Below are 15,934 nucleotides of genomic sequence, written 5' to 3' on the forward strand. Positions count from 1 at the left end.
GATAGGGAGACTATTAGGGCCTATACTTACAATTCCTGCAAGATGAGACACCAAAAGCAAAACAATCAAAAGTAGGAAGGACCACTTGGGACAACACACCTGGCATCAAAGAAGTGGAGCAACAAGGACCACGAAATTTGGAGATAGTGCGGACAATCTATGGAAAAGATTGACCATAATGAGGATAAAAGGGGAAGGGAAGGATCCAAAAAGAATTCAGAGAAGAAAATTATTGAGAAGGAAGAAGAGGGAGAGTCCCAACCTCTCGAAAGCTGTAGGGATTAGTCTGTTTGTTTGAGTTTTTTTGTGTTTCTTAAATCTGTGTTAATTCCAATTTAAAGAACTGCAAGACGGGTCAATTGAACTTTTATTGTAATTATGGAAAATTTTTTCAATACAAATATCAGTTTAAAAATATTGTTCTGATATTTGAGTACATTTATCATTTCATACAGAAGTAGCTATAATACATAAATTCCAGATTTCTTGTTCCAGTATTAGTCCAGTAACAGGAGTGCAGCAGCAAGGAAGAGCCAACCCGGCAGCACATCTTCAGCATCTATTTCATCCCCAAACACATTACAATCTCTAGCAAACATCCTGATACCACTAATCCAGCAGCAGTGAAGAGCAGCTTCAAGGCAAAACTCCAGCAGCAGGGAAGAGTAGCTTCAAGGCAAAACTCCAGCAGCAGTGAAGAGCAGCTTCAAGGCAGAGCTTCAGGTCTGCAACACCCTGCCACTGCATTTTTGACATGGCGACATGATGAAGCCCCAAGTCTGTGAAGCAATGATCTACTGGTTTGTAGCCCTAACCTTCTTTAGATTTTTTCCAAGTTGCTAGCTGTTTGATGTTAGTGAACTTAAATTTTCGGATTGTGTGCTTGGATCATCTGCAAAAGAAAGAAATATAATATGAAATTGACAGAGTTGAAAGAACAAATAAAAAAGTTCATATAATGGATAGTGTTACAACTTACAATTTTATGAACAAGAAAATAGTGGGTGAGTCAAGTCTTTTAGTCTCATCCAGTTTATTCAGAAAAATTCTTGCCATGTATCTTGTTGAAGCTACTTTGACTTCCCTTTTGCTTCTTTCTCCAAACTATCAATTAATAAAGGACAAATATCAATATTTGAGTTGAAACTGGATAAACAACGATAAAAAATGCAAATTTGAGAATATTTATATTAAGAAATTACTTAAGGTTGTGGGACTGTTCAATTGATTTGATAAGGACTTGAGATGATCATATCCAACAAGGCTTCTCTGGTAAAATATACAAGAGAACACTTCTAAACTCTTATCATCACAATAACTTTAAAAAATGACATGGCAATAAATTACTTAAGCTTCTGCCCTGCCTGCTTCACATTCCTCTTATAATCACAATAAGTTTATAATGACATAGCAACACGATAAAGCCCACTTTGTGAAGCAATGATCTAATGATTTATTTTTCAAAACTCCTCATTGTTTCTCTATTTCTATAGTCGTGTTGCCGTTAGTGTACTTAACTTTTAAACCCTACAGTTAGATCACCTACAAGCTGTAGAAATACATGAAACAAAATGATAAAGAGCACAATTGCGACTTACAAATTTCTGAAACGATGTAATTTTTTTTAATCTTATCCATTTGCTTTAGGAGACTTCTTGCCCTATCTTCCATTTTCTTATTTGCAAAAGACAAATATCAATATTTGTGTTGCAAATGGGCAAACCAATAGAAAATAACATGACTTTGAGAGCAATCCTATTAAAAACTTACTTAAGGGATGTGAGACCATTTAGTTGATCTGATAAGGACTGGAAATTAGCATATCTAACAAGCCTTTTGTTGTAAATTATATGAACAAAACATCTCTTGATCTCTAATATCAGATCTAGAGAATTTTTACTCTCATAGTTTCTGCAGAAAAGACATGAACTTGTCATTATTTCAAAGATGTACAAGAATTTGTTATCAAAGTTAGAAATGTCTTATCACCATAGAACTGATTGCTCAAAAGTTACTGTAGAAATGTCATAAACTAAACTTCTAATTCATGTCTTTCATCCAAGGTGACACATAACTCCCTTGAAGTTGTGTGGATTTTTCATCTCGAAATTTTTTTTCAGTAGTCACCTTGAATATTAAAACATTCAAATTAAGGAGACATGTTTTTCTGGAATATAAAAGTGCAATGATGGTGGGAAAATGTAAAAGGATCGAGGAAGAATATCTTACGTGCGGATGACTGGTTGTACTATTTTAAAAGTTGTGTGGATTTCATATCGAAATTTCTTTGATGAACAATGATTGGTTGTACTACTTTAGCAGAATATATAGAGGTTCATTACATAGTTTTTCTCACCACTTGGTGGATTCCCTATGCAAATCCAAGAGTAGGGTACGTAATATGCAATTAGATGTGTGATGCAGCAATGACTTTTGATCTTACTGAAAGTTTAAATATGCTTACATGAAGTTGGAGAAGGAAAACTCTAAGCCCCCCAACGATTTCTGCAATGTTAATTTAGGTGTGGGAATCCTGCATAGTGTTGTTTGCATAGAGAGAGTAAATAATTATTCCTTAAATAAGCTATAAAAAGTAAACCATGGATTAATAATGATGCATTTCACAGTATATCTTTGCCCAAAATAAAAACAATGAGATAACAATAAAAATACCATACCCACAAACAGAAAAATGCTGCTTGATTAACCGTTGCAACAGCTAGAAGATACAATCTCAGTATTGTAATTTCAGCAAGAAGGCACACCAGTAAGTTTAGATCTGGAAAACTTAGACATGCCAGGATTTAGGTTCTAACAGTTCTTGTATTAAGTTGGAGACAGTGGTACCTGAAGAAAAATGAATCAGAAGGAAAATAGTAGAACCCAGATTTGGAAAAGAAAGTAGCAAGGATTTTAGCTTATGATTTTATCAAAAATTGTAGGTATTGCTTACTTTTGATTACCTTGGAACCACAAGAGTTGAGACAATCTATGAGATGACAAAGTAGAGAAGTTTTGGAACAGAGGAACCACTTTCAATTTTTAACTTGCTTCTTGCTGGAAAAAAAAAAAGATAAAATACTAAATTAAATTTCATGTACTAAAATTTGAATTCAACTAGAAATGAGATTGACACGAAACATTGCAAGTACGTTATAAACCTCCAATATGAAAATCTTGTTGACAACTCAAAATTTTGATCTAATCAAACGATCTAATAAAAGTAAAAATAAAGTTGGTTAAGTTTAAACTTAAGACAGAGGAGTTACTCTCAAAACAGCAAAAAGTAAAAATAAAAATTGTCGAATGGTTTAGATATTCAAAGTATTGACAGACCTAAAACCGAAAGAAATCAAGTTATAAATCTTTTATTTAATTTGAGAATGAAAATAACTCAATACTGGCCTCTACACGTTTCTATCCTGAATTGTAGAAGCATATAAATAAAAGCCAAAATTATCAAATTTGCATCAAATCTCTTAACTCGTACAAATTAAACAATAATATCATCTAATCTGTATTTAATAACCCTCTCAGAAATTGAAAGAATAAGTGTCTACAAAAGAGGAAACATAAATTCAGAAAGAATTTATCACAAGCTTACATAAGGTGAAAATTTACTGGTTGTTCTGCTTCAGCAAGGTATATAGAAGTCCATTACTTGGGTTTGCTCTCATCAATTGGCAGACTCCATATATAAACCCAAGAGTAAGGTAGAAAATGTGTAATTAGATGTGCGGGACAGAAATGATTTGGGATCATTTTAAGCCTTTCCGATGATTTCTGCAACATTGAATCTAAGCATAGCAGTCCTGCATTGTGTTGTTTACATTGAGTAAGCGAACAATGATTCCTTAAATAAGATGTGAAAATCTATTAAACAAACTGGAGGCAGAGGAGTTATTATCAAAAAACAACTACGTATAAGTAAAATTTTAGGATGGTCCATATGTTAGAAAATGGCAAACCTAAATTGAAAGAGATAAGCTTCAAATCAATTCAATGGAATATATTTCAACTTCTGCCTCTAAATGTTCCTTCCCTGAATTCAAAACTCACAAAAAACTAAGCATAATATTATCTAATCTGTTGTTGACAGATTCTCTTAGGAATTGAAAAATGAAACAAGAACATGAAGAACTTGTATTAATAAATCCAAAAATTGGAATATTCCTCAGCTAAAAGTTTCTTCAGTAAGCAATAAATTTATGAAATTAGAAAAGTTGGGTTAGATTCAGAGATACAAGGTATTATGTTAAGTTGATTAAAGTGAAATGAATTACCTGGACAAACAAAAATTGAGAGATTCTTGTTGACCATCAGCTGTCAAAGTTCAAATGAGATTAATAACTTCAAAATTAAAGAAAAATGTTGTATTACATTAAAATCTGGACAATAGTAGAGATCAAGAAATACCTTCGATTAATCAATTCCATGATACCTCCTTTGAATTGTAGATGAATTTGCCATATATTTCAACATAAGGAATTTGAGCAATCTTCGAGGAATATTTTCCCGTAACACTTTTCCATCGTTTTATAAGCAGTGGACAATCTGTAATTTGTAAAGACTGAAGTGAAGTGAGGCTGCTGAGATGTGGAATTGATATAAGACTTGGGCATTCCTCAATTTTGAATCCCGTAAGAGAGGTGAGGCTGCTCAGACTTGGAATTGATTTGATCCTTGGGCATTTGGAAATTTGTAAATCTTTAAGAGAGGTGAGGTTGCTCAGATCTTGGATTGATTCAAGCTGTGGCAGATCAGTGATCTTCGACTCTTGAAGAGAGGTGAGGCCGCTGAGACTTGGAATTGATTCAAGCTGTGGGAGTTCTATGATTAGCAATTGTTTTAGAGAGGGGAGGTTGGTGAGGTCTGAGATGGATTTAAGCTGTGGGAGGTCTTTGATTTTCAACTCTTTTAGAGAGTTGAGGTTGTTCAGGTCTGGGATGGATTCAAGCAGTGGGAGTGAAATGATATCCAACCTTTCAAGAGCAGTGAGATTGGTCAAGTATGAGATGGATTTAAGTTGTAGGAGATGTCCGATTCGCAACCTTTTTAGAGAGGTGAGCATTCCCATTCCCATTCCCATTCCCTCGTCATCTTCACATTCATTAATTAAGAGTTTTATCGGCAGGGATGTTAAATGGTTAGGTTTCCTCTTCTCAGCCATTACAGAATTTCAAAATCTTGTAAAGTTTGTGACCAATTTTTAATAAATTTTAAAATAATTTAATCATTGGTTAAGTCACATTTGTTTGTATTTATATCAAATATATTGTCATTTAAAGTTTACTTAATTTTCGTTTTAAATTAATTTAATTAAGAAAATTAGTGAAAATGAAAATTACTAAAATAAAAATACAATTAATTAAGATTATTGAATGATAGGGACATAATTATAATATTAGTTATAAAATTTGGTTCAAAATTAGGTAATCGAATTTTTGGTTACCTAATCTGATAATTTCGATTCGATTATATATCAGTTAATACATAAATCGATTTGGTTTCAAATCTAAATTTTGATTAATTTACAAATCTGATTAATCAATTTTGTGCATCCCTAATTACCGATAAAATATAACTAAACCGAAAGAGTGATTGCATAGCATAAAAACAAAGAAGAAAATGAGAAAAAGAGATTACTTGAAGTCAATTTAATTGTTATTGCTCTACCAAGGCTAAAACGGAAAAAATATGTTGTATATAAGTGCTACAAAATTTGATGTTTCTTGTCTTAACTTAGAGAAGAATGATCCAACTATGTGCCATATAATCTGTTAGATAAGACACCATTTATCATCTTTTCAATTACTCTTATTACTTGTTCTTCTTCGTTTTCAGTTATTTCTTTAACACGGTACAATCAATGATATTGTAAATTTTTCTTTTCAGGAATTGATTGATGCTCTTCTTGAATGCTCTTTCTTTTGTTTTTTCCTAGTTACTAATACTAACAGAGGTGTAAACCATCTTCCAACTATCAATGTTGACAAATTCTCTTGGTTAATTCATATTATTTTGACTTACGGTATCAGAGCCTGTTACACAGGCTATAAAACCTGCTTTTATTCCCAGTCACATATCTAGATGAAAGCATGAACATATAAAACAGTCACATCATTCATCAGCCTATATGTAACCGTACAAGTGATGTTGAAAAAATTCAATCTCAGTTCCTTAGTTGCTGTCCTGTGTTAGTGCCTATGCTTACAATTCCCTGAAGATGAGACACCAAATGCAAAACAATCAAGAGGAGGAGGGACAACTTGGGACAACAGACACATGGCAAGGCAGAGGAGTGGAGCAGATGGCAATTTCACAGCAGCGAGGACCACCAAATTTGGAGAGGGAACGGGGCAATCCATGGGAAGGCTTGACTGTTATGAGGACAAAAGGAAAAGGGAAGGAGCCAAAAAGAATTCAAAGAAGAAAATTGTTGAGAAAAAAGAAGAGGAAGAGTTCCGGCCTCTCTGAAACTGGAGGGATTAGTCTGTTTGTTCAAGTCTTTTGTGTATCTTGAATCTATGTTAATTCCAATGTAAACAACAGCAAGATAGATCAATAGAACTTTTATTGTAATTCTGGAAAATCTTTTCAGTATAAGCATCAATTTACAAATATTGTTATGATATTTGACTACATTTATCATTCCATACATAAATTCCAGATTTCTTGTTCCAGTATTATTCTAGTAACAAGACTGCAGCAGCAAGGAAGAGCCAACCCAGCAGCACATCTTCAGCATCTATTTCATCCCCAAACACATTACAATCTCCAACAAACATCCTGATACCACTAATCCAGCAGCAGTGAAGAGCAGCTTCAAGGCAGAACTCCAGGTCTGTAACACCCTACCACTGCATTTTTTGACATGGTGACATGATGAAGCCCCAAGTCTACGAAGCAATGATCTAGTGGTTTGTGGCCTTAACCTTCTCGAGATTCTCTCCAGGTCACTAGCCGTTTGGTGTTAGTGAACTGAAATTTTCCGATCATGTGGCTAGATCACCTGCAAAACAAAGAAATAAAATATGAAATCAATAAAGCCGAAAGAATTAAGTAAAAACGTTGATGCAATAGATAGGATTACAACTTACAATTTTATGAAAAAGAAAATAGTGAGCGAGTCAAGTCTTTTAATCTCATTCAGTTTATTCAGAAAAATTCTTGTCATGTATCCTATTGAAGCTACTTTGACTTCTCTTTTGTTTCTTTTCCAAACTATTAATTAACAAAGGACAAATATTATATTAGAGGTGCAACTAGACAAACAAACATAAAATAACACAACTTTGAGAACATTAGTATTAAGAAATTACTTAAAAGTTTTGAGACTATTTAGTTGATCTGGTAAGGATCTAGGATTATCATATCCAACAAGTCTTCTCTGGCAAAATATACAAGCAGAGAACACCTCTTAATCTCCACAAGTTCAAGAGATAAGATTTTAGAGCTTTTTTTTTTTTGGCACTCTTTGATCTCGTTGAGAATACATAAGATTTGTCAACATCACAAAGATCTTAAAATTTACAAGAATTTTTATCTATTTATATTTGTCTTACCACTGTCGGAACTGATAACATGCTGCTTTAGTATATTTTCTTTCCCTACATTGCTACCCTGCGAGCTTCACATTCCTCTTATCATCACAATAAGTTTACAATGCCATGACAACACGATGAGCCCCACTTTGTGAAGCAATGATCTAGTGGTTTGTTCTTCAAAACTCCTCATTGCTTCTCCATTTCTGTAGTCATGTTGTTGTTAGTATACTTAACTTTTAAACCCTACAACCAAATCACCTACAAAACCAAGAAAAATAAAACAAAAAATTGACACAACTGTAGAAATACATGAAACAAAGTGATACAAGAATACAATTGCAACTTACAAATTTCTGAAGCGCTGTAATTTTTTTAATTTCATCCATTTGCTTCAAGAGATTTCTTGCCCTATCTTCCCTTTTCTTATTTCAACAAGTTGTCAAGTAACAAGGGCCAAATATCAATATTTGTATAGCAAATAGGTAAACCAACAGAAAATAATGTGACTTTAAGAGTAATCATATTAAGAAATTACCTAAGGGATGAGAGATTGTTTAGTTGATCTGGTAAGGACAAGAAATTATCAGATCTAGCATGCCTTTTGTAGTAAATTATATCAACAAAACACCTCTTAATCTCCAAAGTTTGTGAGATGTAATTCTGCAGAAAAGATGTGAACTTGTCATTATTTCAAAGACGTACAAGAATTTGTTATCAAAGTTAAAAATATCTTACCACCATAGAACTGATTGCTCAAAAGCTACTATATAAATGTCATAAGCTAAACTCCTAATTCATGTCTTTCATCCAAGGTCACACGTTGTGTGGATTTCATCTTGAAATTCTTTCAGTATTCACCTTGCATATTAAAACATTCAAATTAAAGAGACATGCTATTCTGGAATAAAAGTGCAATGATGGTGGGAAAATGTAAAAGGATCGAGAAAGAATATCTCACGTACTTCTTTGATGAACACTGACTGGTTATGCTGCTTTAGCAGAATATATAGAGGTTCATCTCTTAATTTTTCTCACCATTTGGTGGACTCCATATGCAAATCAAAGAGTTGGGTACACAATTAGATGTGTGAAGCAGAAAAAACTTTTGATCTTGTTGAAAGTTTAAATATGCTTACATGAAGTTGGAGAAGGAAAACTCTAAGCCCCCCAACAATTTCTGCAATGTTAATTTTTAAGTGTGGGAATCCTGCATAGTGTTGTTTGCATAGAGAAAGTAAATAATGGTTCCTTAAATAAGCTATAAAAAGTAAACCATGGATTAATAATGATGCATTTCACAATGTATCTTTGCCCAAAACGAAAAAAATGAGATAACAATAAAAATACCATACACACAAACAGAAAAAATGCTGCTTGATTAACCGTTGCAACAGCTAGAAGATACAATCTCAGTATTGTAATTTCAGCAAGCAGAGACACCAGTAAGTTCAGATCTGGAAAACTTAGACATGCCAGGATTTAGGTTCTAACAGTTCTTGTATTAAGTTGGAGACAGTGGCACCTGAAGAAAAATGAATCAGAAGGAAAATAGTAGAACCCAGATTTGGAAGAGAAAGTAGCAAGGATCTTTAGCTTATGATTTTATCAAAAATTGCAGGTATTGCTTACTTTTGATTACCTTGGAACCACAAGAGTTGAGACAATCCATGAGATGACAAAGTAGAGAAGTTTTGGAACAGAGGAACCACTTTCAATTATCTACTTGCTTCTTGCTGGAAAAAAAAAAAGATAAAATACTAAATTAAATTACATGTACTAAAATTTAAATTCAACCATAAATGAGATTGACAGAAAACATTACAAGTACCTTATAAAACTCCAATCCAAGAATCTTGTTGGCAACTCAAAATTTTGTTCTAATTAAACAATCTAATAAAAGAAAAAATAAAGTTAGTGAAGTTTAAACTTGAGATAGAGGAGTTATTCTCAAAACAACAAAAAGTAGAAATATAAATAATATAATGGTTTAGAAATTAGAAATACTGATATACCTAAAACGGAAGGAGATCAAGTTTTAAATCAATTGTTCAATTTGAGAATGAAGATAATTCAACACTTGCCTCCACACGTTCCTACCCTTAATTGTAGAAGCATAGAAATAGAAGCCAAAATTATCAAATTTGCATTAAATCTCTAAACTCATACAAATTAAACAATAATATCATCTAATCTGTATTCAATGACCCTCTCAAAAATTGAAAGAATAAGCATCTACATAAGAGGAAACAGAAATTCAAAAAGAATTTATCACATGCTTGTATAAAGTGAAAATTTACCAGTTGCTCTGTTTCAACAACATCTATAGAAATCCATTACTTGGTTTTGCTCTCATCAATTGGCAGACTCCATATATAAACCCAAGAGTAAGGTAGAAAATGTGTAATTAGATGTGTGGAACAGAAATGATTTGGGATCATTTTAAGCCTTTCCGATGATTTCTGCAACATTGAATCTAAGCATAGCAGTCCTGCATTGCGTTGTTTACATTGAGTAAGTAAACAATGATTCCTTAAATAAGCTATGAAAATCTATTAAATAAACTTGAGGCAGAGGAGTTATTATCAAAAAAACAACTAAGTAAAAGCAAAATTTTAGGATGGTCCATATGTTAGAAGATGACAAACCTAAATTGAAATAGATAAGCTTCAAATCAATTCAATGGAATAAATTTCAACTTCTGCCTCTAAATGTTCCTTCCCTCAATTCAAAACTCACCAAAAACTAAGCATAATATTAATTAATCTGTTACTGAAAGATCCTCTGAGGAATTGAAAAATGAAACAAGAACCTGAAGAATTTACTTCATTTAGAATTCCTTAAGTTGGAATTTTCCTCAGTTGAAAAGTTTCTTGAGTTACCAATAAATTTATGGAATTAGAAAAGTTGGATTAGAATTTGAGATACAAGATGTTTTGTTAGGTTGATTAAAGTTAAATGAATTACCTGGACAAACCACCATTGAGAGATTCTTGTTGATCGTCAGCTGCCAAAGTTCGAATGAGATTAATAACTTCAAAATTAATAGAAAAGATGTTGGATTAAGTAAAAATCTGGACAATAGTAGAGGTGTCATCAAGATATTTTACAAACCTTTGATGGAATTTGATGTATCTGTGCCATCAGGAAAATTAGAGAAAGAAGCTCCAATCATCAACTTCGTACTCCTTTGAATTGTAGATGAATTTGCCATCTATTTCAACTTTAGGAATTTGAGCAATCTTTGAGGAATATTTTCCCGTAACACTTTTCCATCGTTTTATAAGCAGAGGACAATCTGTAATACGTAAAGACTGAAGTGAGGTGAGGCTGCTCAGACTTGGAATTGATTTGATCCTTGGGCATTTGGAAATTTGTAAATCTTCAAGAGAGGTGAGGTTGCTCAAATCTTGGATTGATTCAAGCTGTGGCAGATCAGCGATCCTCAACTGTTGAAGAGAGGTGAGGCCGCTGAGACTTCGAATTGATTTGATCCTTGGGCATTCGGAAATTTGTAAATCTTCAAGAGAGGTGAGGCTGCTCAGATCTTGGATTGATTCAAGCTGTGGCAGATCAGCGATCCTCAACTGTTGAAGAGAGGTGAGGCCGCTGAGACTTCGAATTGATTTGATCCTTGGGCATTCGGAAATTTGTAAATCTTCAAGAGAGGTGAGGCTGCTCAGATCTTGGATTGATTCAAGCTGTGGCAGATCAGCGATCCTCAACTGTTGAAGAGAGGTGAGGCCGCTGAGACTTCGAATTGATTTGATCCTTGGGCATTCGGAAATTTGTAAATCTTTAAGAGAGGTGAGGCCGCTGAGATTTGGAATTGATTCAAGCTGTGGGAGTTTAGCGATATTCAACCTTTCAAGAGAGGTGAGGCCGCTGAAACTTGGAAATGTTTCAAGCTGTGGGAGATTATGGATCAGCAACACTTCAAGAGAGGTGAGGCCGCTGAGACTTGGAATTGATTTGAGCTTTTGGCATTTGTCAATGTACAACTCTGTAAGAGAGGTGAGGCCGCTGAGATTTGAAATTAGTTCAAGCTGTGGGAGATTGTTGATTTGCAACCATTTTAGAGAGGTAAGGTTGGTGAGGTCTGAGATGGATTCAAGCAGTGGGAGTGAAATGATATCCAACCTTTCAAGAGCGGTGACGTTGGTCAGGTCTGAGATGGATTTAAGCTGTGGGAGGGAAAATATTTCTAACGTTTTTAGAGAGGTGAGCATTCCCGTTCCCGTTCCCATTCCCATTCCCTTGTCATCTTCACATTCATTAATTAAGAGTTGTCTAAGGCTGGTGGGAACACCTTCTCTCACCGACAATTTTGGACAGCCGCTTATTCCAATACGGTAAAGGCAAGGAAGATGGTGTAGACCTGAAGGTAAGGATTCAAGATTTTTACAATCAACTACACAAATATATTGAAGACACGTGCTATTATCAAAGGACTCAGCAATTGACTTTAGCTCTTCACAATCTAAAATACAGATGGATGTAAGTGCCTTAGGGAGGTACTCATTTCTACGAGATGATAATGTTTCCAGTGCTTCGCAACCTTGAACAACTAGTTCGTTGAGTGTCTCAGGCAACGGACCATCTAATGATATGTACTTGAGAGATTCACAAAAAAAAATCTCCAAGTACTCAAGAAGAGAACAAACACTTAAATCCTTCAAAAATTTCAGTTCTCCACATTGTCTAATCCTAAGCCTTTTTAGAGATAAAGGTAAGGCATCGCTATCAATGAATGTTAGACTCTCACAGAAATTAATATCAAATTCTTCCAAAGATAATGGTAGCATGCCCCTTCCAATAGATCTTAGATTCTGGCACATACTGATCGTAAGAGAATTTATATTGGAAAGAAAATTGGTGTTTTCCAAACTTTGCCATGATTTCATAATCTCTTCATTATGAACAATCATCAAATGATATACTCTTTGAGAACCTTTCTTTAATTTATCTTCAACTGTCGAAATATTTGCAAGATATTCAGAATCCAAATTCTCAAAATCAATTGAACCATCATTACATACCATTCCTTTGCAATTATTAATTTCTAATTTGCAACCTATAGGATAATTTGATAATGAGACCACCAACTTTGGACAATCCTTAATAACAAATCTTTCTAATGAAGAAAAATAATTAGGAATTTCTCCAATAAGTTGGAGACATTTTTCAATAGTAAACACACGCAAATTAGAGAGCCACGACAAATCTCTTAACCAAGATGGAAAACTTTCACCACCATAGCCTCTAATTGTGAGTTCTCTTAAATTGACAGGAGGCTTTAGCTTGTCAAGTAGATTCATTTCTACATCTCTTGTCTGTGAGTTTACTTGATCTCTCCATTCTAGTATCAACACTTTTAGTTTGCTCTTATTGCTTAGTATTTGCCCTTGTATGTGATTTAGATCTGTCACATTTTGTAATTCTGAAATGTGAAGCTCTCCTTGAAGAAAACTTAAACTCCTCAAATCTTCCAAATAAGAATGTGTATCCTCTCCCACAATAAAATTAGACAACACTTGAAGATTTTTCAACTTTTTCATTCCATATGGCATCTCTCTCAATGAATTTCGACCACTTATATCAAGATGACATAGATTGGTCAAATATCTCATATTGGAAGGTAACTCCATAAGATCAAAACATTTTTTCAATAGCAAAGTTTGCAAGTTAAATAACTGACATGTTGACTCAGGCAAACTTCTTATTTTAGTTTTAGAGAAATTGAGATACCTTAGATGTATCATATCTCCAATTGAGTCAGGTAAATGAAAGATTTGATAGCCTTTAAAAGATAGTGCTCTCAACATTTCAAACTTTGGCAATAAATCAAAAATAATTGTAGTACTAATATAACCTCCAAATTCATGTCGCACGCTCAAAAATGTTCTTAGACTTTTTGCTTTTTCCAAGGCTTTAAATTTATTTTTTCTAGGAAAAAAATCAAGATCATAACTAAAATGACGAACCTTTTCGAAATTTTCTGGTAGTTCAACAATATTTTGCTCATATCTAAAACTGATTCCTTCAAAAACCGATTGAGCAAGATCATGAACAAGATCATGCATGACATATTTAGAGCTATCACTACTCAATTGTTGGAAAAGAGACCTTGAACATAATTTATGAAAACACTCACCTGCCTCATCTAGTTGCTCATTTGATGGTTGAACAATACCTTCCGCAATCCATAAAAGTGCAAGTTCCTTCTCCTCAAATTCGTAATCCTGAGGAAAAATTGCGCAATAGCCAAAACATCTTTTTAGATTCGAAGGAAGATAATGATAGCTTAGCTTTAATGCTGGGAGAATGTGATCACTTTCATTAAATGTACTCCATATTTTGCTATCCAATATTTTTTCCCAAGTGTCACTCGGCTTAGAGCGTAAAAGACAACCGAGGGTCTTTGCTGCCAGTGGTAGGCCTTTACACCTTTTAAGAACTCTTTCATAAATTGAAATGGAAATTTGATCAGCATTAGCAGCTGCACCAGTCCCAAACGCATGCTCCTGAAACAAGGATTTACAATCTCCGTCGGATAAAAGACTTAATCGATGAGTATGAGAGCTTCTTATTTCTTTTGCAACATGTTCATGGCGTGTTGTCACGATCATCGTGCTTCCAAGTGCACCAGCTGCAAGAGGAGACTTAAGCTTTTCCCATTCGATGTACTCCACCTTCCATATATCGTCTAGTACTATCAAGAATTTTTTTCCACTTACTGCCTCTTTCAGCTTAACTTGGACATCATTTAAATTATCTGGAACGGGGGACGAGAATTGCTGAAGAAGTTTCTTTGAGATTGTGAGAACGTCAAAGGTGGTTGAAACACACACCCACGCTTTTTTCTCAAACTTGATATCTTCCAACTCCTTGTGATTGTACACTTCTCGAGCAATTGTTGTTTTGCCGATCCCTCCCACGCCGACAACTGCTATTGGTTGAAAGTTGGCACCACTTTTCACCATTTTCAGTAATTCGACTTCATCTTCGTTTCTGCCATAAACTTGTCCAAGTGGGACGCTTGAAGTTTCCTCTGGTTTTTGCGGTGCAGCGATGTTAGTTGGCGGCAGTCCAGGAAGCTTTTGAAATTCACGTTCAGCTGATCTTTGTTGGCGAAGTTTTTCCAACCGGCTATTGATTTTTTTGATCTTGGACCCCATCTGGAAAGCGAACAAAGGACTAGAGAAAGAAGCAGGTAGACTAAATACTTTGCTGGAGCTAGCCTGGTGTTCTGCCTCGCGTTTGTGTCGCAAAGCTTCGTAGGCAAACTCATCCAGTATGTCCTCCGCATCATAAGCCCAATGTTGAAGATTGTCAAGCCACTCTTTGACTCGTTTATCCATCAGCTGCCTGTCTTCTGCATTGCGAAGAAGGTCTTCAACCATCCGCAACTTGCTCTCCAGCTCTTTGATCTCTGAATCTACCCCCCCAACAAGTTTCCGGGCAAAGTCCCGCACTTCTTTGGACCCCAATATCTTAAACAACCCGTCAACGAGTTCGGAGACGACAGGCTCAAGAACGACTTCCATGGTTCGATAGCTGGAAATAAGGAAAGATACAAGATTGTAAGAAGAAGGGAAGAATGTTAGAAAGAAAGAGAAAGTTGTTAATTTTGTTTACAAGAAGAGTGCTCAAAATAAAAGGATATTTTAGTCAAGTCAAAGTCATAAAAAACTTTGGGATGTTTGATTGTGATGCCAACTGTGTCATATTGTTTTAAGTGTGGTTTACAGCTGATGCCTTTTGAAAATAAAATGAATAATGGAGAATCATGTGAATCTGTGCTCAATTAGTACGCCTTTTTTTTTTTAACAGATGGGCCATTATTTGATGTGGCTCTCTCAGCCCACCAAAAATAGCCCCACTCTTTCAATTAGCATGTTAATTGCATTTGAATTTGGAAAGACATTAACCATTTTTTTTCTGTATAAATTGAAAATATTTGATTTTTAATTTTATTTATATTTTAATAACGTGGCTTGAAATTGTAGTCTTTCATATGTTGATATAATTATTAGAAAATTCTTTGTATTGAGATGTCCCAACTATTCCCTTTACACAACCCTTAACCACTAACATATTTATATTTTTTTAATAATTAAATTATTTACTATTCTCCCTCATCACTTCCTCGGAATTGTCATGGGTTAATTGTACATATTATCACAGGGTTAATGTTTTCCAGACAAAATTTTGAAAAATGCGCCCACATAATTTTGTCAAGTCCCCATTTCTTTTCCTTTATTTCTTACATCAATTATTAAATTGACCAACCAATAAAATTTATTATTTTATTATTTTCAAGAAAATTATAATTAATTATTATTATTTTAAAATATTTAATATTTAATAATATTTCAACAATGTGGCTT

At 34.2% G+C, this 15,934-nt stretch overlaps 1 protein-coding gene across 33 annotated transcripts; it reads right to left on the bottom strand.

The window, feature by feature from the left end:
* Positions 1 to 355: 355 nt before the first annotated feature.
* Positions 356 to 15,201, bottom strand: LOC123220603 (putative disease resistance protein RGA1). Of its 33 annotated transcripts, none has more exons than XM_044642975.1 (15): positions 11,368 to 15,201; positions 10,659 to 11,298; positions 10,512 to 10,551; positions 9,845 to 10,035; positions 9,560 to 9,645; positions 9,376 to 9,437; positions 9,187 to 9,280; positions 8,900 to 9,069; positions 8,684 to 8,754; positions 8,510 to 8,593; positions 8,283 to 8,405; positions 8,083 to 8,207; positions 7,895 to 7,969; positions 7,566 to 7,805; positions 6,558 to 7,012 (listed from the first exon to the last, which is right to left on the bottom strand). In XM_044642975.1, exons 1-2 carry the CDS (start codon positions 15,089 to 15,091, stop codon positions 10,697 to 10,699), a joined length of 4,326 nt encoding a protein of 1,441 aa, XP_044498910.1. In that variant the 5' UTR covers positions 15,092 to 15,201; the 3' UTR covers positions 6,558 to 7,012; positions 7,566 to 7,805; positions 7,895 to 7,969; positions 8,083 to 8,207; positions 8,283 to 8,405; positions 8,510 to 8,593; positions 8,684 to 8,754; positions 8,900 to 9,069; positions 9,187 to 9,280; positions 9,376 to 9,437; positions 9,560 to 9,645; positions 9,845 to 10,035; positions 10,512 to 10,551; positions 10,659 to 10,696. The 33 variants fall into 33 exon arrangements, with proteins under 33 accessions (XP_044498891.1, XP_044498892.1, XP_044498895.1 ...); XM_044642947.1 differs by adding an exon at positions 7,101 to 7,224 and having other exon boundaries at positions 10,659 to 15,201; XM_044642945.1 differs by adding an exon at positions 10,193 to 10,266 and having other exon boundaries at positions 10,659 to 15,201.
* Positions 15,202 to 15,934: the final 733 nt, after the last annotated feature.

The sequence above is a fragment of the Mangifera indica genome, chromosome 7 (genome assembly GCF_011075055.1).
Source record: "Mangifera indica cultivar Alphonso chromosome 7, CATAS_Mindica_2.1, whole genome shotgun sequence".
Taxonomy (NCBI): domain Eukaryota; kingdom Viridiplantae; phylum Streptophyta; class Magnoliopsida; order Sapindales; family Anacardiaceae; genus Mangifera; species Mangifera indica.

What these genes read in the sequence shown, in the direction of transcription:
- LOC123220603 (XM_044642969.1), bottom strand. Translation starts at nt 15,091, where the DNA reads ATGGAAGTCGTTCTTGAGCCTGTCGTCTCCGAACTCGTTGACGGGTTG.